The following is a 26,706-nucleotide window of genomic DNA, read 5'->3' on the forward strand; positions in this document are numbered from 1 at the left end:
TCAATTTAAAATTAAACGTTTTCAAATTGATTTAAAATAAAAGTCTGCAACGAAAATGTGATACACGCATTATTAAAGTTCAACATTAACCGTTAAGTACTTTTTTACCAGTAAAAATACTAATTCCTTTTAAAATAAAACCCCACAGCCAAACCATCTCGAAAATAGTTCTTCAAGCATTTCCTCTACTTTTACAGTTGTCTTTGCTTTTGAATCTGTAATGGAATTGACAAGGACAAGAATGGGAAAAAATAAGCCGAAGGAAGATGATTGCAACATTAAGCTTGTGACTGAGCTAAGTAAGGAAAGAGCTTAGTCAAGCTGGAATTGAGCTGAAAGAAGAGGAAACAGAGCAAAAGTGAAGCTGAACGCTGACAAACCAGAAGTTGATTGTGAAGATACAGACAAGAAGCTGGTGCAACCATTTCTGCTGATGTGGCTGATGGTTATTGGTCCATTTGCACAAAATTTGTATTGATAGCTGACTAGTAATCTGTTGAGAGGTGTGTTACGAGCCTTTAAAAAGTTGACTGAGATTTTCAGAAAATAAAAAGAACAGAGAATAGAAGAAAGATTAGAATAGAAGAAGAAGAAGAAGAAACTTCTTAGAGAGAGAGAGTTGAAAATTGTATTTCTTAACAGCATGCTTTACAATACTTGTGCTTTCCCTTTTCAAGTTGGTCTCACAACAATGTCAACCGCAAATTCCCTACTTCCCCACTACACGGCACACTCACTCTCTCTTCCAACAAAATAACAGTTGAGCATAAAGAAAAAGGTCTCAAAGGTCTTGGCAATAAAATTGATAAAATGAAATAAGCCCAATTCAAGAGTTAAAAACAGCAAGCCCATCATAAAGTCAAATCCAATAAAATGGCATGTAAAAGTACTCCCTCGTTGAAAAACGTCCTTGTCCTTAAGGATTAATTGCGAAAACTTGTAAAGGCCAAAATAAGCACCAACACCAAGGATCTCATCCATTAGAGCATAGACTGAAGCATACTTGCTGTCAGCTTGTTTCCCAGAAATTTTTTTCCTAACTTCTGCTACATCCTGTTTCTCATCCTTGGAAGATGGTATATGCTGAACCAGCATATTAGTGAAGCTCAAGGCAAAACCCAAAAAATTCTTGGAACTACGACCTGTAAAAGTAAATCTTCTAATCTGCTTGATAATGTAACTCAAGTCACCGGGAGTCTCTCTAACGCTTAAAGCATCAAGTAGTTGTTTGTGCACACTAATAATTCGACCTGCCACTACCTTTATTTCAATCTTCCACTCATTATACATATAACTGTTCTTGAGAATGGTGTCTGCAATTGACGCACCATGAATAGGTGGATTAGAATACATAGGCCCAATCACAAGCTTCAATTGACTCTCAACCTTGCTTGCGATATCAGACACCTTACAGACAATGTTCAGAGCATCAACAAGCTCCCTATAAAGTCTCATGTTTTTTGCGTAACTCTGAGCTTTAAGGCATCCTCCACCATCTGTAACAGGCATACAAATAGGCTATGCATCTACATCTGAGCTACTGCTTGTGAACCGCTGGTAAGCATTGTCAAAGAAGGGCAATAACCCTTGAGATCTTATCAACTGTTGAATCTATTCCCATTGCTCAAGAGTTGGGTCAACACCAATTGGGTTATGAGCACACACATGAAAAAGTATCATAGCTCCAATTGGTGCTACACCAAGATCTTCTAGCGAGTCTTGGAAATTGACCCCACGAGTTGTTGGATCAAAGCAGGGACAAGTTTTCTCTAATAACCTTGCCATGGTGTAAACTTTCAAAGGGTTTCCCCATGATGGCAGCAGAATATATATAGTTTTTTTGAAGGTAATGCTAAGCTAAAAACTCAACTCTAACCTTCAAGGAACCAGAACCAAACAAGCACTGAGCAATAACCATTATGTTCTCTTGAAGAGCAGGACAATCACCACCAAAATTGAGTTTTGCACTCAATTTATTAAACTTTGTGAAACCCATATTAGGAAGATATTCCTTGCCTCTTGACTGGTCATTAACAAGAAGCTGTTCTATTTTTCGAACTACTACATTGAGAAGTAAAGGTTTTCTTTAAGAGTTCTGTAAACACCAACGCCTAAATTCAACTTCATCAGGCTTGGATCCTTGTTGTAAGAAACAATCAGCCAAGGATGGAATCTTCAGAGCTTGAAAAATGGCTATTAAAGTAGGCATATCACCAAGAATTTGAGAGAAATGCAAGGTATGCAATGGCCCAGACAAAGAAGCAGAATTCATAATTAGGCAAACCACATCTTCACCACTCCGTTCAAAAACCTCTAGCCATATAGGAGCAATTTCATTTTCAGTAAATAGGTATTGGCCAATAATATTTCTCTTTTTGGCTGTCATAGCACGGACCTTAATTTCAGTAACTCTATGGGCAATGAATGCAAACTAGGATTTGCTTTCATCATTCAGCATAGTTTCACTCGCTAAATCAACAGTAGTGTCCAGAAGTGAACAGGAGGTAGACACCTCTCTTGCCTTGGCCTTCTTAAATAATGACATTGCTTGATCAAGTATGTTTTCCTCTACAAGTGTTGATCCATCTGAATATCTTTGGATCTTGTGGAATAAAAAAATCAATTCTCCACCGAATAAGAGAACATCAACCTTGACCAATGAAGATCCGATTACTCCAATCTTAGTTGATACCTTAGAAACACCAACTATAGTAGTAATTGGATTATTAGGAATTGTCACAGATCCAACAAGATAGTCAAGTTCTTTTCGCATAAGGAAACCAGTAACTTGTGCAATAATATCAGCACCTTTACTCCTAAGTCCCATTACCAAAGGCCTAAACCGGAAGGGATCAAGGACAGCAACAACCTTCCGGATCACATTAACAACCGTGAAAAAAGTTCTAACACAATCTCCATTATCTACTAGCCCAATGTTCTTAAACCTATTTTTTTCAACAAAAGGTTGTATGTTCTTCAACGTTAGTGGACTAGCAATTGAATAATTAGCATGCTCCTTCTCCATTTCGGTAGGCAATTTAACACAATTAGACTCATTATACATTTCAGATACTAACCCAGCCTCAGTAATTGATTCAAAAGCAGTGTTATCCATTTCTAAAATACTTTCACCGTCCTATCCCCGATGTTGAAATGGATGGAAACCAATTTGAAAGAGTGTGAAGCTTCGGAATTGACAGGGTTACCACAACAACACAATCATTACAAGGTTTATCATTATTCTCTGTATAGGAAGTAGTAAAAACATCTTCTGAGTCACTTTTGTCTATTGGTGTGGTCATTGTTGGTTTCTCATCAATATGTAAAGGGGTTAGTGATAAGGGCTGTTCAGTTTGAGACTGAACATTAGATTGAATGGCAGAACTAGTGTTCGATATAGAGGGTTCTTTAGGCACATCATAAAACTAAAATTCTAAATGTTTAGCTATTTTCAAAGCATGCGTCAAGGATTTTAGGCAAAAGAATCTTATTGCTTTGGAGAGGTCAGGCTTTAAATTGTTGATGAAGAGATTGACAACATCTTCATCAATTACTTGCAAAAATTCTAGATAACCTTCGAATTCTTCATAATGCTAATCGATCGTTCCGGTTTGCTTCTAGTTCTCCAATCCAAACATAGGGTCAAAGGCCATCTGCAACAACTTCTTAAGATCTGCTTTTAGCTCCACTTGAAACCTTTCAAAGCATTGATCTAGCCTTGAATCCAGTTGCTGAACTTCCTCTTGTGGACGGGTTGTGATTTCATCGGCCATAGTTGCTATGGATGCCAAGAAAAAGGGCTGATACCACCGTTACGAGCCTTTAAAAAGTAAACTGAAATTTTCACTACTTACTAAAGAAAACTATGAGAGTTCTAACAAGTTGAACCCAAAGAGTAGCACAAACTGAACCAACTGGTAAATAAGCAACTCTAATATACCCGGCAATCATATTCAGTATTTGATGTTGGCAGCTTTGGAAGCCCCTGCATGCATGACTTCTGCCCATTAATGTGAATCCAAGCATTTAACTGCTCCAGAGGAACAAAGCATCCACTCTTTCTTCTTGACTGACCACAAATGTAGTGCCAAAAGCCATCTTGTTTGAGGCCGTTGAAACCCTAACAGAGGTGTCATTAGATCACAATATGAGTGCCCCAGTGCTGAGATAACCCAATGAAACCACCTCCACTCAGAAAATGGACAAAGTACCTCTGTTCGAGCACAGGTTGATTCTCCTTTCCTGGGAAAACTCAATTCAGCATCGGTGGGATCATTAGCAGACTCACATGTCAGGTGTGAAGCATGAAGCACACACATCTTCCAGAGAAACAGACATTTTCATTATCAACCGCTTCAACCTCACTTTGCAATAGAGCCTGAAAGCAATATAACAGACAAAATGATTAGGAAAGCCAAACACCCCAGCAAAAATCAGCAAAACCATATTTGTGATTAGGAATCTTCCCTTGTTTAATTGAAAAACAAATAGAAGTAATGAAAGGTTTAGAAAAAGCCTTATGAGATGTTTTATTACTTATAAGCATGCCAAAATACAACATTCAAAAATTTTAAAAATGTAAGGTTGCGAGAAGCATACAGCGACATTTAGGAGATAAGGCTCCTCAGCATTCATGTTATTATAAAAATGGAAGCAGCAAAGAAATTGATAGCATGGAGTTTTACAATTTTAAGCATGATAAAGAACTAGGTGTTGAAGAAATCGAATAATATAAACAACTTGAATTATACTGCAATTAGCCAGAATAAGCCGAAGTATTGCTTCATGAAGTACTAAGCAGACTCATAACTCAATTGACAATGAAAGTCTGGCTCACAGCATACAATGTAGAAGGGGAAATTTTTTAATGCTTCAAAAACTGCAGAATTAATACCTAAGATAAAAACTGATTATGCATATAATACAGCAGTAATGCAATTAAATTCAGGTTCGAGTAGAGACCTTTTGGTGAGCACACCAAGGGTGAAACTGAACTGAAAAATCCACAACCATGCACCGTATACATGAGCCACCCGGTCAATTGCAAATAAAGCAAACCTGGGAAAAATAAACTTGATGGTCGCATCAAGGAGAGGTTTATCCAAAAATACAATCAACCTCCTCAGAGCTAAATCACCATCAGATGATAAAGTAGGCAAGAACATCCTTTGTTTTTTTTGGCCGCTTGAATCTTAAGACAGATTTTCAACTATAGAACCAAACAAGCAAAGGCAGAAAAGATATTGTGCTTTTAAATCTGCAAATGAGTTGTTCATGAGGACAAGAAGGCTAAGTTGTTTAGGCTTTCTCCTTTTTGGATCATATGAGAACTACAGTTAGATGACATCATTATCAAGTGTCAACTATGAAGTCTTCCAGCAGGCAAACATCAAATTAACTTGACATTTTTTATTACAATAAATCAAATAAATTATCATTTCTTTTGCAGATTATGTGCAAATTTTAGAGATTTACTTCTTGCTGATTCCAAAATGCAAACACAAATTCATAGATTTCAGACTATGTCTATCCAACTTTGTTTAAGCATCACTCCAAAACTTGGTATAAAATGTAAGTTTAAAACATTAAGTCATAGATAATAAGTAATTGCATAAATTCTGAGCATGTTGAAAGGCAGTACATAAAGCAAAATGAAAAATCATATGGTAGCATACATCTTTAAGGAGACAAAAAGAAATTTCATATTAAATGTAGAAAGCTTGATACTACAAAATAGAGATGCTAGCCCAACATGTCGTCGGGTTCCGACCCAACCCAACCTCTTAAGGTCTCTTTTTTCTTTTTTGAAAATTGTATTTTGAGTCGGGTAATAGTAAAAAAAAAAAATTTTAAGTCGGATTTTAGACAAATTTGATCCGATTAGATATATATATATAAAAATTATTTTTTAATTTTATATTTATATATTTATATATTTATTTAATTTTATATTTATATTTAAAAAAATAATATTTGATATTTATATTTTAAGTCAGGTCAGGTCGGGTACATTTTATACAATATTGAGTCGGATCGAATTTGGATATGAAAAAAAATAAAAAAAAAATCATCGGGTCGATTTCAGATATTATGAGTATAAAATCGGTTCGAATTTGGGACGAATAAAAACCTATTCTACCTCGACCCATTGCTATCACTACTATAAACACAGCCGAATTATACATATAGCATTAACATATCATAGCATCCTACCAAATCTGTATGATAAGATACAATTAAGTTTGGGCACAACATGTGAACCCATAAATATCACATCAGTGAGAAAGTAACAAACTGTGAATCTACAAATGAATTGTTCACAAGATAAAAACAGACAAATAATATGCAAAAGGTGACGAAAATCAAATCTATTTAAAGTTCTTGTTTTAGCATTAGTAGTACAGACCATCTAGAAAACATGACAACTTCCAGGGGACATGTATGAACAAAGATACAGATCAACTTTGCAAGTGCAAGCACCGTTCAGGGTATTATATATTTGCTTCAAGTAACAATAACTTACCACATTTTCTCTTGCATGTGAAACACCAGATACATCAAAAGTACTCATGGTGTCAACATTTAGGCAACGTGTACCAGGAGTCCAGAGGCCACAGACCTTATGTACCCACTGTTTGACAGTAGAATCAAGTACTCCAGCAGTTACGCTATTAGACACACATTGAATAATGCTCAAATCATTCTGCACATCCATTTTCCATACAGCAGTTCTTGACAGCCCAAGATCTTTATATTGCAAGTTACAAAAAGCATTACCAACAACCAGACTCTGATCATCTAGTATAGTTTCAGAATAACTTGTGCTTCAAGACCTAGACTCTGCTTCAATGTTCCAAGCTTTCAAATGGCCTTTTACAAATGCACGACTTCCTAATGCTCGAGTCATGGCACCACCACCATATCTACAGAGAACACACACCTAAGATGATGATAAAAAGGAGCGACTGCAAAATTAGAATCAGAAGACATTATGGAATAAAAAGAAAGTCAGACAATTATGCACGTTAAAAGATACAAGAAAGATGCATTAAAATTGATATAAGAAAGATCAGCAACTATTCAAGAGTTGAAACCTACATGGAAAATCCTCAAATGTTAAAAAGTCATAATTATAACTTACAATATCTTTAGAACTTGTTTTGCATGGTCTGCAATACCAGTGGCCCTTCGGTACTTTCAGAATGCCATAGCAAGCTTGATGCACCTGTGCATCATGAAACCAGAATTAGAGAATGATAATTTAACAAATTAGGCACAAACTTGAAATGAGTACATACTCTGATCGAACAACGACTACACTCCAATAAGCAATTAAATTCATCTTTGATTGAGCTTCCACAAACACAGCAGAATACATTTAAATCGACACTGGATGAGCACCTAAGCTTCTTGATAGATCTGTAAGGTAATTTATAATTCCATTGCAGTTAGCCATAATCAAAACTCTTGTCATTTTGAAGCTGTACAAGTATCTACCAAAAATTTGAGAAATTCTCCAAAGAAAATGTCAATCGATTCACTAGCTTACTTTTCAGCATTAATGTTGAATGATCTTTGTCCATGACATTCAACATCACTATATTTCTTTAAACCTTTCCTAACTTTCATCATAGGCATGCACTTTGAGATCTCCATAAGGGCATAACTGTCAGAACCACACTCTTTTCCTGACAATTAAGGTGGGGAAACATAAACTTCAACCAAATCAAACATCACAAATACAAATGTTTGCCATGCACATGTTGATGAGCCAGACTCATGGTGTCATTTTACTTGCAGCACATCCAAAATTATTTGCTTAAATGCTAAACAGAGAGATTTATAATGCTTTTTTTCAACAAATTGTTTAAAAAGACTTAACACTGGCAGCAAATTTTATTAAGCGCACTAAATGTAACATTGGGCATATCATGGTCCATAGACACCCACTTTACTACCGAAGGGAACACATCGTCACTCCATCTCAAACTCCTAGACATGCAAACTTGGCCTGTACAGCTAGAATGTCAAATTTTGAGGGGTTCCCATGATTGTCAACGATTAGCAATGATAGGAAACACCAACTATTGCGATGTCCAAATACAAAAAGGAGAGAAAAGAAAAGATTACTCAAATTTCTTTGAAAAGATGGTAGAAATGGAGATGATAACCACAGTGAAAGAGCAAAGAGACAACGTAAGGAAAAGGAAGAGAGGATAGGATGGATCCAGGTATTTGATACTTCATCAAAACCATACAAATAAGCTTGTAGGAGCTTGCATCCAAGTTCAAAAATACAAATAAGAGTAGGAAATGCAATTGTAAGCCAATACAATAGGTTGAACAACTGTAAATATACAAACTATGCTATGAGCATACAGCCAAAAATAAATGTATTAGTTCTAGCTGAAAGCTTTTGCTTTCCTTGCAATACCATGCATTAAAAAGGTAAAACTATTGAAGTTCATATTCTTGAGACAAATTTGAATCAATCCTTAACACCACCCACAGTATCCTTCCCTTCCCATCAAAATATAAGGAAAAATTTATATTGTTAGGATGCAACTACTATGAAATCCTTATTGAAATTTACTTTTTCCCGTTAGCTCATACAGGCTGCGTTTGCGAATTTTCTTACATCTTGTGTTCAACTGACTATAAGTAATAGCATCTGGAACATAATAATTTTTCTCGCTTCTATCATTCATCCCTTTCTCCAAGACAAAGGACTTATTATCTAATTGTTTAATTCCACCCAGACATGTCTTCTTGCCTTCTTCAACAAGACAGCCACCTACTTCATGAAAGAATGAAACATGATGACCACCATTTTCTTCCTCTTTCTTCAAACAAGAAGATAAATCAAAGTGTGCAATGCTCCTAGCTGTTCTTTTCTTCTTCAACTTCCTCAAAGTACTTTTGGGTTAACAGCTCCTTCGAAGGGTAAATTGTTCCATGTTTTTAAGAATCCTGCTAAGAGGAACAATTTTTGCAGGCCTCAATTCATCCATGGCTAACTTTCCACTGCAGATTTCACCATATTCTCCACGGCCTAGCTTTCTTACAGTCACCTCAAGACTAGAAAATGCCTTTATGCAGTGTATAGAATTGCTATTAGAAGTTTTCTCAACAGTTGTAAGAGGCTTTGGTACCCCTAAATTCTCAAAGGAATCATAAGCCCAAGCCTTCTTTAACTTTTTTCTACCTGAAACTTCAAGGATTTTACCAAACCTGCCATCACCTTTCAATTGATGATCCTCACCATCCTGATCATTACACACACCATACAAATCTCTTTTCTGAGAAACTATTTTAGATGAAGCCAGTTCTCCTGGTTGAGTCAAATGAGTAGGCCCATGTGGTTCTAAGCCTGAGAGAGTGAGGGCATCCCGATCGTTTGAAGAATGAGAGGGCAACCGAGGACTGCCATTATCTATGTGACAGTGTCGAAAAGAAACTTTAGGAGGAAAGGGTTCATCCAGCACCCTAAATTTAACTGCTCTCTTTCTCTTCCCATCTTTCGAGCCTCTCTTAAACTTTTTCAAATGATTGGTCCTCCCACAACTATTAAGGCTCATATAAATTTGATTTTGACCTTTTCTCCACGTCAAGGAATCTATGAATTTAAGCTCATCAAGTAGACTAAAAGATGACTACCCCTTCAAAATTTTGAAGGATCCTTTATTTCTTATCTTATTCCTGCAAGAAACACCATGAAACTCAGCGCTTCTCTCACTATCAAGAGCATCATTTGATGAACAACATTTATCAACCCCAAATCCCTCGTCAACTACAAGGCCATTTATATATCCATTGTCCCCAGCATCGATGGTAGAAGAATCCATATTGTTAATGTGGGAAAACACTTAGTTACAACTTATTGTAATCTTGTAATCTATATATTTATATTTATATCCCTATAATTAAGTATTTGTATCTCTAAAATTAAAGACAAAAAATTAAGATAGATAATCCTTCAATTATAGGATCAGTTTTAGAAAGATTTAGTTTTCTAGTTTACCCTCTAGTCAGTTGTATATAAACCTAAGAGGCTTATATAATTCTTAAAAGTAGTTTTTCCATATACATTCAGTTTTACTCTTAGTTTTTCACACAGTTTTATTTTTTTAATTTTTCACATGCTATAAGAGCTTTAGGGTTTTCTTGAGAAGCAAAATTTTTAGCCTTCATTGCCGAACCCTGTTAAGGCTTTCATAGTCATTTTGCTTTTCCCTTTTCTAGCCTTCATTGCTAAGACTCATTTCTAGTTATATCTTAATTGTTAAAACTTGTTTCAGTTCAAAAAAAGATAACAAAATCTGTTATCGCTACTATCCAATTTGAGAAAATGCCAACTGGTGAAACAATTAGAATACTACAGATGTCTTGGAAACAAGAACACTTGGACAAAAAAGAAATTGAAAAACTTAGAAGCCTATTGAAAACTTTTGAAAAGCCTATTAGGATATGTTCCTTGGGTAAAGTCTATAATTCACATAAAGTTTTTAATTCTCAAGGATTACATGCCTCTGTTAAACCTATTATGAGTTCTTGGATCATTGACTCTGGAGCTACAGACCACATAATACATTACTCACAAAAGTTTAGTACATATACTCTGTGTCTTAGTAATAAAAAAATTATTGTTGTAGATAGTTTATTTACTACAATGGCAGGATTAGGAAATACTCAAATTAATCCATCTTTTGTTCTTAAGAATGATCTTTATGTTGCTCGATTGTCTACTAATCTAATATATATATAAAAACTTACTAGAGACATGAACTATAAAATGACTTTTCATCCCTTCCATTGTGAATTTCAGGACCAAAATTCGGGGAAGAGTATTGAACTTGCTAAGGAAAATGATGGATTATACTATCTTGAGAACATCAAACAATACAAGTAATATTAAGAATTATTTACCTTTGTCATTTCTTTCTGAAAAATCTCCTAATAAAGATAAAATCTAGCTTTATCATTTTCGTCTTTGATATCCTTCTTTTGTAATTTTGTAAAACATGTTTCCTTCTTTGTTCAAAGGATTGAATGTTGAAAATTTTCATTGTGATGTTTGTGAATTTGCAAAGCATAGACGTGTGTCTTTTTCAATTAGTAACAAAAGAAGTTTTACTCTTTTTTACTTGATTCATAGTGGCATATGGTGTCTTTCTACAATTCCTAATATTTTTGGTATAAGGTGGTTTATTTTTCTCATAGATGATTGTACCAAGGTTTCTTGGATATTTTTACTTAAATCCAAATCATATATGAATAAGGTATTTTTAAGCTTCCAAAACATGATCCAAAATCAATTTGGAGTGAAAATCAAGAGATTTAAATTTGATAATGCATGAGACTATTTCAACAAAAATCTATTTACCTATTTTTAAAAAGAGGGTATTATCCATGAGTCATCTTGTATTAATGGAGTGATAGAGAGAAAAAATAGCCATTTACTAACCACAACTCGAGCCTTACTTTTTCAAGAAAACATACTCAAATCCTACTGGAAAGAAGGTATTCTCACTGTCACACACATAAATAGATTACCTTCAAGGGTTTTGAGATTTAAAACTCTTATGAAGCTACTTTTACAATTATATCCCAACTTTAATACCATAAATAATCTCACATCTAGGATAGTTGGTTGTATGTTATTTATTCATATTCACAGTCATAATAGGGATAAGTTAGATCCTAGAGCAGTTAAATGTATTTTTGTAGGATATTCATCAACTCGAAAAGAGTATAAGTGCTATCATGCTCCTACCAAAAAATTCTCTGTGTCTGCAGATGTCACTTTTGAAAAAAGTAAATAATTTTTTGCTTAACCTTATCTTCAAAGGGAGACTTCATTCATGGAAGATAAAGATAAAGACTTTTTTTTGCTTGACTTGTCCTCCTCCTCAACCATTTCACACATTAATTTTTTTGAGTCTAAACCTATTTTCTCCACATATTCACCCATTAATTCTTCTGAGTTTAAACCTGTTTCTAATAAAGTCCAAGTCAAATACTAAATTTGAGTCTAAACCCATTCCAAACATAGAAGTTGTAACAAAGGATAATATTGTTCTTAATTCTATAAAGGGATTACAAGTGTATTCAATAAGTAAAGTTTCAGTTCATGAACCAATGCAAATCCAAAAACTTGATCCTAACTTTGGAAATGAGGTAACTATAGTCTCTGACTCTGTTTCTCAAAATAACCATGAATCTCCTAAAACTAAAACTAGTGATAATGATATGCCTATTATCATTAGGAAAAGAACCAGAGAATGTACTAAGCATCCACTATACCAAATCTTTTATTTTATGTCATTTGAAAAATTCTCACCATCCCACAAAATTTTTCTTATGAGCCTAAATACTATTTCTACTCCAACTCTATTATCCAAGGCATTATCCAATGAGAAATGAAAGCAAGCCATGAAATATAAATGGAGGCCTTACAGAAAAATACGACATGGGAGCTGGTAAAGTTGTCTAAAGTAAAAAAATCTAGTTTGATGTAAATGGGTTTTCACTGTAAAATACAAGGCATATGATATTGTTAAAAGGTATAATGCCAACTTGGTGGCTAAGTGCTATTCTCAAACTTATGGAGTGGATTATCAAGAAACTTTTACACCAGTTGCCAAGATTAATACGGTTGGGATTTTGTTATCCTTAGCTATAAATTTTAACTGGGAGCTTTAACAATTTGATGTAAAGAATGCTTGTCTACATAGTGATTTGGAAGAAAAAATATATATGAAAGTTCCATCAGGATTTAAAGGTCATCTAGGAGCAAACAAAGTATGCAAGCAAAAAAAGGCTTTATATGGTCTTAAACAGTTCCCTAAGGCTAGTTTGGGAGATTTGTCAAAGTGATGCTAGCAATGGGATATAAGTGGAGTCAAAGAGATCATACACTATTTATCAAGCATTCGGATTCAGGGAGAGTCATAGTTCTATTAGTGTATGTTGATGATATAATTGTAACCAAAGATGATAAAAAAAATTTTTCTAAAATAGTGTTTGGTTAAAGAATTTGAAATAAAAAAGCTAGGAAGGTAAAAGTACTTCCTATATATTGAAGTAGCTCACTCACGATATAATATTTTCATCTCACAATAGAAATATGTCATGGATCTTTTGAAAGAAACTGGGAAGCTTACATGTAAACCTACAAATACCCTTATAGATCCTAATCATAAACTTTGAGAAACTAATGAAGATGTTGTTGTAGATAGACAGATATACCAGAGATTTATTGGAAGACTCGTATATCTCTTACATACTAAACTTGATATAGCATATGTTGTGAATGTGATAAGTCAATTTATGCATAGTCTTAAAGAAGTGCACCTACAGGCTGTCTGTCATGTATTACACTATTTGAAAGCCAATCTTGGGAAAGGTATCTTATTCAAAAGAAATTTAGGGTTAATTCTAGAAGCATATATAAATGCAAATTATGCAGGTTCGGTAACTAATAGAAGATCTACCTCAGGCTACTACATTTTTCTAGGTGGTAATCTTGTGACTTGAAAGAGTAAAAAACAAAATGTGTTGCTAGATCAAATGCTAAAGCAAAGTTTAGAGCAATGGCTCAAGGAATTTATGAATTATTGTGGTTAAAGATTATCCTAGAAGACTTGAAGATCAAGTGGAATGAACCAATGAGACTTTACTATGATAACAAATCTGCAATAAGCATTGCACACAATCCTATGTAACATGACAAAACAAAACAAATTGAAGTAGACCGGCACTTTATAAAGGAGAAACTAGACAGTGGGTTGATTTTTATACCGTATATATCAACTAAGGGTCAACTTGCAGATATGTTGATTAAAGATCACAATAGTACAACATTTCAGGAAATTATATTCATCAACTTGAGGGAAGTTGTGTGGGAAAACACTTAGTTACAACTGGTTGTAATCTTATAATCTGTATATATATATATATATATATATATTTGTATCCCTAAAACTAAGTATTTATATCACTGAAATTAAGGATAAAAAATTAAGATAGACAATCTCTCAATTATAGGATCAATTTTAGAAAGATTTAGTTTCTTAATTTACCCTCTAGTTAGTTGTATATAAATCTATGATGCTTATATAATTCTTAAGAATAGTTTTTCAATTTACATTCAATTTTACTCTTAGTTTTTTGCATAATTTTATTTTTTAGTTTTTCCACAGTTAACCTCAATTGATGCCTAGGTGACAGCAGGGGCAGAACATGGAAGAAATATTCGATATGTCCTGCCCTTTGAACAAGTCAGCTTTGTTTACAGCAGATCCAATACCATGCATACCAGTACCATGTCCAAGCTGACCTTCAGCACATCCACCTGCATCTAACACCTCAGCTGATGAATTGATAGGTGTCATTTTGCTTGCATGGAACATCTCTCCACTTAGAGGTATTACAAGCAATTCTCATAGAAATTGCCCATTCATTTTTTCTCCTTGATCCAATAATATAGTTCTTTCCTTCAGAATAACATGATCTCTAACAAACTCAGAGGCAACTAGCATAGTTGCTTCACAACAGAAACCCACTTGTTCCTTGGAGACAACATGAGAACTTCAAATTCTACACTCAGAATATCCTTCTAAGTACTTTGCATGGGCTGAGCAGATGCAGTCACCCTAAAAATATGTAGAAGGTAGTCTCTGACAACATTTTGCATGCCCACTTGATTGCATGATGCTCTCATCTCTGATAAGCCTAAAACATTAAATAAGAAAATTAAAGCTAGGGAGGATAATATCCAACACCAACAACACTTAACCAGCCAACATGTACTAAATATAATAAAAGGTATAAACATTAGATGTGTGTCTGCGTAGCTAGTGAGCAGATACTATAGTTAATAAGGGAAAGAAGAGGAACAAAAGAGTAGGAGAAAGGAAAGGGAAAATGACATCTCATTAGTCATTAAATTTTGAAAGCTTCGAGTTACGACAAATTTGACATAGCATTTTAAATACAGACCTCGAGGCAGACTAATTAGGAAAAAGCTTACTGGAAGGTTGACATGGCATGTCAATTTCTCTAGAATGAAGTGAAAGCCCTTGAGTCAATGTTGAGAAATTGCAGCGATTGTTCAATCCTAGATGATGAAAAGAAAATGTAATAAAAAATTCATAGACTAGAGGAAAAGCAGGATATATAAATATGCAAATCACAAGCATAATCTTCACATCCTCTCTTGACTATCACGGGGATCGATTTTTCAGCAGCAGGAGATGGCACTGATGCTGAAACACCTTCAAAAACATCTTGCCTGCTAGGGACGAATAGATCCATGCCTTTTTTCTATAGATTTTGATGATTCAAGAAGAGAATGATGTAAATTAGGATTAGGAGTTCGATCCGATCTCCCTAGCTCATGGCTCATTCCACCTGAAGAAATTGCTTGTTACTTTGACAACTCTAATATCTGCCTTAGTGCAAGTAGTCTCATACCATCATCAAGCAAATAAGGGCCCTCTTGTTGAGAGATGGTGGAAGTTGAACCTGATATAAAGGTCGAAGTAGCTAATGGAAAACCTGTTGAAACAGCGAAGGATTGTGAAATACTTAGCAAGCCCAAATATGAACTCATCATTGCAAGAAAATCTTGATCGGTATGTACACTATTTCCAACAAAAGAAGAGTTACCAGAAAGGTTGAGACAGCTTCTCTCATCAAATCTACCTGACGGAATATTAGATGACTGACATGAATTCATGCCATGCACTGCTGAAAAACCAGGCACAACTCCAGGGACAATTCTAGGATTTTCCTGCTTATGGATTCTCAATGCTGGATCTGTTGCAACAGAAAAGCCCCCAAAAAGACATCCCAATCCTGCACCTTTACCTTTTTCCGTTAATCTGCAGAAACACAACCGAGGCATATTCAACTGTCTTCCTAAATTATTTCCAATTTTAAAGGGAGCATTTAGTGGGCCACACTTGGTAATTTTAGATCCACAATGGAATGTCTTTGGCATGCTAAATTCACCGACCATACCTCTAGAGCATACACTCACTTCCAGTGGTAGCTCTGGAAGTAGGGAAACTACTAAACTCTTGGTGGCATCACCTCTGCTTTCTAGTTTGGTAGCATCCGCAAGACTCCTGACAGCAAATACATGGTTGCCAAGGTTCAATTGGCTTTGTTGTCTTCATGGAGTGGGGTTAGAAGAGTCTGCACCATGATCGCAATATTGCCTAGATTCCTCCTCCCCACAAAAGGTAGTTGCGTTATTCCAGGACTAATCATAACGTGATCAATTAGCCAAAAAAAAAAAAAAGAAACTGAACATATAAATATAAAATAATCGAAATATAAGCTACAAAAAAATGAGCTAGCAGAGAAAACCTTTTATCTACCCACCACAATCAACCATCTGCACAGGATAGCATGACTTGAGAGGATCAACAACTGTGTTAAAATGTTGGGTGTAAGAACTGGTAGATCAGAGTTTCCTGTAGGCTGACTCGGTTGATATGGTTGCCCAAGCTTTAACTCCACATTTGAGGAAGCAGCATCTCTGTCAGAAATTACACCATCATTTGTGATTTTAGCAGCACTTGCATCATAATTTTGACCAAGGGTTCTTAGATTTTGCAAACTAGAGTCAATGATTCAAATAGCGGTTTAAAAGCAGAATAACGGCCGTAAAATAACGGTAGTGCCACCCTCGCCACCGTTATTAGACAAAACATGATTGAAAATTTCATTCACGACAAAAACGGAGTGTAATAGCCGCAAATAATGGCATAACAGAGAATAACGGCAATAACGGTCCGTTATTGCCGTTATTCCATTCTCCTACTCACGGATTTAATAATTCGAGAAAAAAACAAAATTTCAAGTTTTCAACTCTGCATAATAAAGCAATAAACCTGCAAAAGTAAAAGTAAAAGCAAAAGTAAAAAATAAAACTCAGACTCTCAAATCTGTAGCATCAAAATTAATCTAAAAATGAGATAGAAAACAAACGAATATTTCAAGTTTTAACCATTCAATTGGCACTTCGGCACTTAAATTCAAATTAGCTTCAAGTTTTCAATCAACATTTAAGATCAAATAAAGTAAGATAAGAAAGTTAAATTATCTTTTTTTTTTGTAAAATTTTTGTAAAATGATGTATGTTCTGTTGTGAGAGTTGGAGAGAGACAAATGAAGTATTCCGTAGGTATTGGATAAGTGATAATGATGAAAGGATGCGAAAGAAAATGAGAGATAAAAAAAAAAAAAAAAGAGAGAGCGAGAAGAAGAAAATTCTGGAAGTGAAGCTTTGGACGCGCGAAAAAAATTAACAGAAGAAAATTATGGAAAACTACATTTCTATATTTCTAGATGGTTACAATTAAACAAATTGAAGGAGATTGGGGAAGGCAAGTGGGGAAGGATTGGGTGGAGTGGGGAGGGATTGGGTGTGGTGGGGTGTTGAGGGGTAGGGGTTAAATTTTTTATTTAATTTTGTAATTAAATTTTAAATTTTTTTAAAAATAAAATTTAATTAGAGGTTTTAAAAATTTATAATTAAAAAAATAAGAGATTAATAATTTAATATAATATATATAGAGATTTTACATGAAAAATTTTGATAAATTTTTTTGTATAAGTTAGATGAAAAATAATTAAAATTAAATATTATATTTTGATTGTGTTATATATTAATTTATAATTTTGTATCTGAATTTTTTTTTTGTTTTGATATTTATATTATTGTCAATTCTTTTAATATTAGATTAATTTTTGTTGTTTTTGTGTAATTATTGAAGATTGTATTTATTATATAATTATTGAAAGTTATTTGTGATAAAAAAATTTATATCAATTAGTGTATCAAAAAGATTAAGTTATTTAATAAATTTAGCATTTTATGATCTATTACTCTTACTAAGATTAAAAACTAAAAAATAGAAAATATAGGTTTGAAAATTTTATTAAAATATAAGTTTGAAAATTTTTAATTTTTAAAATTATTTTAGATAAAATCTAATTAGAGGGATTGAAGATTTATAATTAAAAAAAAATTAAGGGATTAATAATTTAATATAATATATATATTTTAGATGAAAATTTTTGATAAATTTTTTTGTATAATTAGACAAAAATTAATTAAAATTAAATATTATATTTTGATTGTGTTATATATTAATTTATAATTTTGTATATGAAATTTAATAAATTTTTTTGTTGTTTTGATATTTATATTGTTGTCAATTCATTTTATATTAGATTAATTCTTGTTATTTTTGTGTAATTATTGAAGATTATATTTATTATATAATTATTGAAAGTTATTTATGATAAAAAAATTTATATATATTAGTGTATCAAAAAGATTAAGTTATTTAATAATATTCTTAAGATTAAAAACTAAAAATTAAAAAATTTAGTGTAAAATCAATTTTTAATGATGTAATAAGTAATATTAATATTTCTAAATATAAGTTTATTTTGTTTTTATTTAAAATAGCAAGTATCCCACCATGTGAGGAGTTTTCGAGTAAAAGAGTAGAGAGCGCGTCAAGTGATGATATAGGTTAACATTTTAAAACACCTGTACCAAATACAAAAGGAAATGTTTCATGTAAACTTTGTGTTAAAATTGTAAAAAAAGGAATAACACGTTTCAAAGAACATATTGCTCATAAAACTGGCAATGTTGCACCATGCCCCAACATTATTGGTATGTTATGTTTTTATAATTTCTTTAAAAATATTATTGTTAATTTCTTAATAAAAATTATAAAATTACATAAGAATGTGTAACTAATTTTCTTTTTTTTTTTAACTATATTATTAATAGGTATAGTATAGTAAGAGAAAGTATAATGAAACTCCTTCAAGATAGCAAATCAAAAAAAGTTGACAACAAAATGAGAAAAAATGAATTTTTATCACAATTAAGAGGGAAAGATGATTACGAAGGATTTATTGATGAAGACATTGCTACTAGACAAGCTCTGCGAGATAGTATCCAATCACAACATGAGTGGCACATAAAATAAGAATTCAAACAAAGAACTAGTGGTTGGAGTAACACATATGAAGAGGGACAAAGCTTTCATGGCTCAGTTGCTGAATATTTTGAAGAAAAAACAAAGAAATCAACTCCAAATGAGTCTGAATTTTCATTAATGAGAGCTATACCTGAATTGGTTAGAAGTAAGAGTTCAAAGCAACCAAAAGTAAGTGATTCATTTTTAAAGACATTAAGAAGAAAGACGGGTGAATCAGTATCAAAATTTTTGATATATGATCGACTTCCTGTTCAGTTAGCAAATTCTCCATGGTTGCATAATTTGATTTCAATGGCAGCAGAAGTTGGCCAACATGTAAAACTTTTAACACCTTATGAGGTCTAGATGTGTATTTAGAGTCTGAGATTAACAAGTTCATGAATGGGTTAATGGATTAAAAGCTCATTAGAATGAATTGGGTATCACTTTGATGTGTGATGGTTGGACCAATAGTTTGAATCAAATACATATCATTAATTTTCTTGTTTACTGTAGTAAGGGACCATTTTTTGAAAATTTGTAGATGTCTCAAGTGTTCGTAGTAGAGATGTAAACTTTTACTACAGATTGTTAGATGAAATTGTGAAAGAAATTGAAAAAAAATACATTGTTCAAATAGTTATTGATAACGAGGCAGCACTTAAGGCTGTAGGAAAAAGACTAATGGATAAGAGAAAGCATTTGTATTGGACAGCATGTTCAGCTCATTGTTTGGATTTGTGCCTTAAAGATATTGGGAAGAAAAAATGTGGCAAAGGTTTTGGATGATGCAAAGAAAGTGACTTATTTTTTATACAGTCACATTTGGATTGTTAATTTGATGAAAAAATATACACAAGGGAAGTAAATACTTCATCTTGCTCTTACCTGATTTGCCACTCATTTCATACTGTTATAAGAAATAATGAGGCAAAAACAAGGTTTGAAAGAGATGTTCAATTCAAAGGTTAGTACTTAATAATTAGTACAACTATTTAAATTTAGCATCTTTTTATGATATCATTGTTTAAAATATTAATTTAAAATATATTACTCTAAAAATTTATTGATGAATATATATATGAATTTAAAGATTCAAAATAGGGACAACAAAAATCAGGACTTGTTTATGAAGCCAAAAAAATCATTTTGGAAAAAGATGTTTGAAAAAAAACAGGTGATATAATAAAAGTTTATAAGCTTTTAGTGAAAGTGTTGCGTATTGTGGATGGTGATGAAAAACCAACAATGGGCTTTATTTATGAGGCTGTGGATAGAGCTAAACAAGCAATTCAGCAAAATTATCGTTATTTTGCTGAATATAAAAAGATTATTGATAATAGATGGAGTTTCATGCACTTTGACTTGCATTCAGCTGGTAAATAAACCAAGAATATATATATATATGGTATTTAAAAAATATGTTTATTTTTTATACTTAAATTGCTTATATATTTATTTTTATTACTTTAATATAATATTGTTATAAATTATATTTAGGTTACTATCTAAATCCAAAATTTTAATTTAGAGTGAAACATTCTGCAAATGTATTTAAAGAAACATTAGAAGGCATAAAAACAGCTATTAAAATATTAGAACCTTTGATAAATACTCAAATCAAGATAATTAATCAGGTTAGTATTTAATACTATTTTATAACTTTAACATTTATTTTATGTATTACAAATTGAATTATTTTTTATTTATTCATTTATTATTGTATTTTCAATCAATGTAATTATTATTATTTCGAGACAAGCATGAAACATTTGGTACTTCACAGGTACGAAGAGCTTGGAAGCAAATGAATTTAGGTAAATAGTAAATTAAATAATTATAATTTATTTATATTATTTAATTATATAGTATATTCAAATTTAATTTAAATAATTTTATACAGCTAAGCAGTGAATGATATATGGTGCTTGTGTTTCTGAATTACAAAAACTAGCAATCAAAGTGCATAATCAAACAACATCTGCATCAAATTGTGAACGTAATTGGAGCACATTTAGCTATATTCACACCAAAGCAAGAAACATATTAAAGTTTGTAAGACTTCAAAAACTTGTATATGCCTATTATAACATGAGGCTGAGGATGAGACATCAAAAAAAAATAAGCATTGATGAGATAAATAATAGTTTTAATCCTATTAGCCTTGACCATATTTTTTAAGATGATGATCCATTAACATAATAGCTGCAAGAGAAAGAAAATCTTCTGTTAGATGATCAAAACTCTGATTGATTACCCACAGATAATTCTGATAATGAAATGAATGTGAAACAATCATGCCAATCTCAAGAAAGGAATGTGTCTCATTCAAGCTCAAGTCTAACACCAAGTCAGAGTGATGATGGTGGTGGTTTAAATCCAAATGATGGTAATGGTGATGATGATGGTGATGTGATGAATTTTAATGATAATATGAATGTAAATCGATCTTACAGCCTACTTGGAGAAGAATTTGGGCTTGCTGCTACTGGAGGACTTTTCATTAATATGACAGAATACGAAGTAAATCCATTTGCTAAATCTAGTGAAGGTCAAAGTGCACGTACAGCTCGATCAAAAGAAAAAGCCAAGAAACACCACTATGATATTTCTAGAGGTTCATCATCTTCAAGTAAGAGATTAAATTCTAGTAACTTTGAGTATAATGAATCATCTGCTAGTACTCAAGGATATTATTATCCACCGGAACAACTTAATTTTCAACCTCCTCATGGTTATCCACCTCCATATGATTATTATCCATCTCAAATGTATCATTTACCATAAATGTATCTGCCACCACAAATGTTTCATCCTCAAACATATCTCAACTTCAAATGTTTCAAAAACAAATGCCTTAGAGATGAAAATAAAATCAACTTGACTCTCAAAATGAAGATAAAAAATTTGATCCTCATTATCATTCTATCATGTGATAAAATTTGAAATATATATCAATAATTGTAGTTGATGAAATTTAAAATTATTATATTTTTAAGTTTGTAATTTTATTAAATATAGATACTTGATATTTCACATATTATGTTTTGTTAACATTTAATTTGTCTAGAATTAATATTGAATATAAACTTGACCAAAAAAAATTTTGTGGATAAACCAAATATGAATGCTTTTTATAATCTAAATAAAATTGTGAATAATTTTTTTAAAAAATAAAAAACATAATGTCATAAACTATTTTTAAAATCATTGAATAAGAATTTTTATAATTATAATTATTACATTTTATAATAAATTGTGCAAAAAAAAAAATTTACGAGCGTGATGACCGCAATGATCTCCGTTATATCTGAAACCGTAATAAACGCGACGCGACTGAAAACGTGATCGCGACCACTATTTAAATCCCTACTATAGTGGATAAGAGATGAGTTTCAGTCTTCAATATACAATCAATCCAAGCAGACATGGACTGACACCCATTATCTGAATCCCTACCAACAAATTTTGACATTATTGAACTCTTAGAAACAGCACACTCCATTCTCTGGCCATCAGCCACTTCATGCAAATGCCTTTGGGAAGCACCAATCAAATGCTTGAGAAGAAAGTTACTACTACCCTCATTTTCTCGCTCTTGTTTGTTACGTAGGAGACCAACAGAAGAATTCTGGCCTCTGTGAGGATTACTTGGAAACATGGTATCGTCCATGCACCTTGACAAACCTCAAGATGAACCAATTGGGTTAACCAAGCAAGAAGTATTAGATATTTTGGGCACGGTTGCAATAGATTTCACCAAACCAGTAGCTGGCAACAATCCTTCAGGCCAGTCCCATCCACTCTGATCTTCTGGAACCCTAATCTAAACCATCATAAAAACATCACCATCCAGTGTTCTTGCTGCTTCAAACACATGCCAATAAGAAATACAACTTTCAATCCCAAAGGTTGGAGCAACTTTTGAATGCTGTTACATGACAGCAGTTGGAGCAACTTGTAAGCATGAATCCACTCCAAATGGGTAATGCAAACATGTATTATAGGTAAGATGGCTACAAAACACAGTAAACATCACAGACATCAGCAAGTTACCTTACAAAATTTGGAGACAGATGTGTGAAAATAATGACATGAGCAAACAATACCAAGAAGTCCTGTATTGCTGAGAAGCACATACCTGCCTTTTTCATCAAATTAAAAAGAAAAGAAAGATGTTAGGTCATATGCAATATGAAAGACTTCTAACAAAAGCAGGAATTATATATCATGCACTCACCTGTACCCAAACAGAACATGTGAGGGCACCTACTTAAAATAGGTAATGACTGATTAGATATAGAAGAGTTTGATTCCTCAGGTATCTTCAGTGACAACTGGATATCTTTCCTATAGGGAATCCCAGCCTTTCCAGAACTGGTACCACAACAATCCCCTTTCAGGGTGGCAAAGTCCTTGACTTTCTCAATACTGGGAAGCATGTGATGATTGACAACTTTGGCCAGACCCAAAGTCTGAAGATTTATGTTAGATGCATGAAGGCTACCATGCAAAACTGAAACACTGCTACTGCTGGAACTTGATACCAATCTATATGGAACAAAAGAACAATTTGCCTCATTTTGTGTGTTTTTATTGCTCAGATTTTCAGATAGCAATGCACCAGAGGTTCGTGGAATTTCACTTTCAAAATCATTGATATTGACACTTCTAGCAGCATTTGATACTTTTTGGCTTGATAATTCCCGAAAATCACACTGTAAAAGTGATGGCAGCCCAGATAGAAGAGCTAGAAATGAATTTTCCATCTCAGAATGATTTGACTTATGGGAATTTAAGTTTGAATAGTTGGGAGGCAAGGAATCATGCCTTCTTTCATGCAATGCTGAACTTGAATCTTGAGTAGCATATTGGTGAAAATACTGGCCAGAATTCATCTCCATCTGTAGTCAAAAGCAACAATAGTTAAAAGAAAAGGCAGGAGGTCAGGAAAGCATATCAAAATCAAAAATCAAAACTCAAAAGTAACAACACATGAGTAAGTTTCCTTCAACAATGATGACTAAATCAGACAATAGAATCAGGAATAACATTTAAGAATTTTGCACACTCTAAGTAGCGAGGAAAAGGAAAACAAAAACATGAATGCAATGCATATATCATACCTCTGTAAGTAGAAATAAGAATTTATCAGTGTCCTACATGCAATTTTCCTACTCTATACCTACATTCATCCTTTCAGCATATCACGATCCCAAAAGACTTGGTTTCTAAGTGCAATTCTACTTCTCTCATCAATGAGATTTCAGACCACATGATTGATTACGATTAGCAGCCTCCCTTTAATTTGAACTAAATCTAAAACATCGGCCATTGGCTCCAATTCCCTTTGGTAGGAAAGGCCTATACTTCACCTGAGTGAAAACAAATGTGATAGAGAAATTCAATGTTCAAACACTCCAGAGCTGCACCGCGTTCAATAGATTGTCCACGTTCATTCCAGAAATACTATTTTTTTTTCTTTCCCCACTTATTTCCATGCACAAACAGACCTCAGAAACTGTTGAATGGCCACCATACGTTTCACCGGACAGAACTTAAAATAGCATAAAAAAACTATCGACATTGCAGGAATATCATATTCCAGATTACATTATCGTATCCGGATGTAAAGCAACTAATACATACAAAAGCTCAACCCCAAACAGAAAAACTAACATGAAGATTATCTTTCACAACGGCTTTTTTTTAGAATAAACATTGTAACTGGCAAAACAAGTAAATAAGCTTGCTCCATTCGATCGCTCTTCGCTATGATTTTAAAACATATATTTAAATATATGCGTTAACTACCTGATTTCGACGCTCCGGCGATGCCGATGATGAAGCCATTGAAGTCATCGATGACGGCAGTGTAGAATCAAATTTGATCCGCCAGGAGTTGTTATCCATCTCTAAATAGTCTATTAACCCTAACCTTTCTCTATCATAATCATCAAAATCACCGCGAAAGAACCCTAAAAAAAAACAGTAGAACAACTCTCAGCGACCGAAGACTACAATGTCCCTTCACACCTGAGCATTACAGTATCTAAACAGAATAAAGCGAACGAGAATCACTTAGGCAATGAAGAAAAGAAATGAATGAACCCTGAACCAAGAGGCAAAGAGCGAAAAGAAAAGAGGGCAAAGAAAAAGTATTAATGGAGTTCAGAAACTAAGAAAATAAAAACGAGGCTTTGCTTTACAGACAGAAAACGAGAGAGAGCGCAACTGAAATGTATTACTTCGAGGGAAGGTTGACTGGACACTGACAAAATTGACGCGTGTATTATTTAAAATCACTGTCCACCGTTAGATTTATGATTTGATGTTGAGTAGGTGGGAGATGGAGATTGTGGGCCGTCCATTGCAAATACACTTGGGATGGGATTGTTGATTGGGGAAGAGAGAGAGAGAGAGAGAGAAAGAGAGACAGTGTGTTATTATCGCAATTCAGGGCATGTGCGCGAAAGATTGGAGAATGGAGTGGGACCCAAAAATTGGGCGAATGGGAGGAAAAGAATTGGTGGATTCGGAGTAGTAGGCAGATGTGGGTTTCACCAGATGATTGTGTTTGGTATAGTCTATTCCGAAATTGCTTAATTACAGTAAATATGACCCTTTATCCAACGTTTGGGGAGGAGAACCTTGTGCTTCTCCTGGATGGCGCGACTTTGGTTTTCTTTTTCTATTTGTTCCCTTTTCTTTCTGGGTCCATTGACAGTGAAGATTTGGGCCTAGTGAAATTTCTAATCAAGGCTTCAAAACACAGTGATTGATAACCCAATGGCAAACAAGGTTACGGTATTATAACGTACAAAATTAGGCGGATGATATTTTTATTCATACTCTTGGATTATTTAAAATTCAGACTTCTTAAATTAAAAAAACAAAGACCAGACTTCTTTTCATTTTTATAATAAATTAATATTTGTTATTATGCGTATTGCAGGTGATTTTTTTTATATAATTTCAATTAATAAAGTTATATTAATCATAATTTGTATTTATTAACTCAAGTATAATACTAATTTAAGAAGAGAGTGATTTTGATTTTTTTAAAACTTTTTAAAATTAAATTTCAATAAAGATAAGTGAAAAATGGCAATATAAGAACTATATAAGAAAATTTAAGCATAAACATATCTAATATATATATACCATATTATAAGATATAAAGTTATCAGATAAAATATGCTAATATAAACACTTATGTGGATAATCTTTTTTTATAACACGTAGGATAATATTTATATTATATTATTTATCAAGTAACTCTATTTAATAAATTATTTAAATTTAATGTGTTTGGATAATTATTTAAATTTAAATCAAAATATTAAAAATATTAAAAATTTTACATAAATTTTAAATTCAATATATATTAAATTATAAATTATCTTTCTTTTTTAATTTAATCATAATTGCAAATACATATAGGCTTAATAAACTTTTATTTACTGTCAAATAATTTTATTTAATAAATTATATAAATTAAATATTTTTATAACTATTTAAATTCAAATCAAACTTTATCAAAAATTAAAAATTTTACATAAATTTTGAATTTAAATATATTAAATTATAATTTTTCTTTTCTTTTCAAATTTAATCATAGTTTTACATATATATATATGATATATATGTGTGTAAACTTAATAAATTTTAGTTGCTAAAATAAAAATCTCAA

The 26,706-nt window shown here is 32.8% G+C and overlaps 1 protein-coding gene and 2 pseudogenes across 2 annotated transcripts; all 3 read right to left on the reverse strand.

Moving 5' to 3' along the window:
- Positions 1-327: 327 nt before the first annotated feature.
- On the reverse strand, positions 328-2,386 carry LOC111304039 (aspartate aminotransferase, cytoplasmic pseudogene; annotated as a pseudogene).
- Positions 2,085-3,115, reverse strand: LOC111302866 (phosphoglycerate kinase, chloroplastic-like). The gene has a single exon (XM_022898739.2). It carries the CDS (start codon positions 3,113-3,115, stop codon positions 2,432-2,434), a length of 684 nt encoding a protein of 227 aa, XP_022754474.1. The 3' UTR covers positions 2,085-2,431.
- On the reverse strand, positions 2,755-25,489 carry LOC111304066 (uncharacterized; annotated as a pseudogene). The gene is made up of 18 exons (XR_016326506.1): positions 24,828-25,489; positions 23,254-23,917; positions 23,070-23,158; positions 22,691-22,944; positions 22,390-22,549; positions 16,390-16,632; positions 15,227-16,251; positions 15,001-15,123; positions 14,207-14,733; positions 8,594-9,865; positions 7,550-7,688; positions 7,299-7,419; positions 7,142-7,225; positions 6,524-6,940; positions 4,963-5,058; positions 4,212-4,378; positions 3,941-4,120; positions 2,755-3,800 (listed from the first exon to the last, which is right to left on the reverse strand). The product of XR_016326506.1 is annotated as an uncharacterized LOC111304066 (transcript).
- Between the last annotated feature and the right edge of the window lie 1,217 nt (positions 25,490-26,706).

Source organism: Durio zibethinus, chromosome 13 (assembly GCF_047325235.1).
Source record: "Durio zibethinus cultivar Kanyao isolate XHJ-2024 chromosome 13, ASM4732523v1, whole genome shotgun sequence".
Classification (NCBI taxonomy): Eukaryota; Viridiplantae; Streptophyta; class Magnoliopsida; order Malvales; family Malvaceae; genus Durio; species Durio zibethinus.

Excerpts from the sequence above, each read along its gene's own strand:
- LOC111302866 (XM_022898739.2), bottom strand. The coding sequence starts at position 3,115 with ATGGATAACACTGCTTTTGAATCAATTACTGAGGCTGGGTTAGTATCT.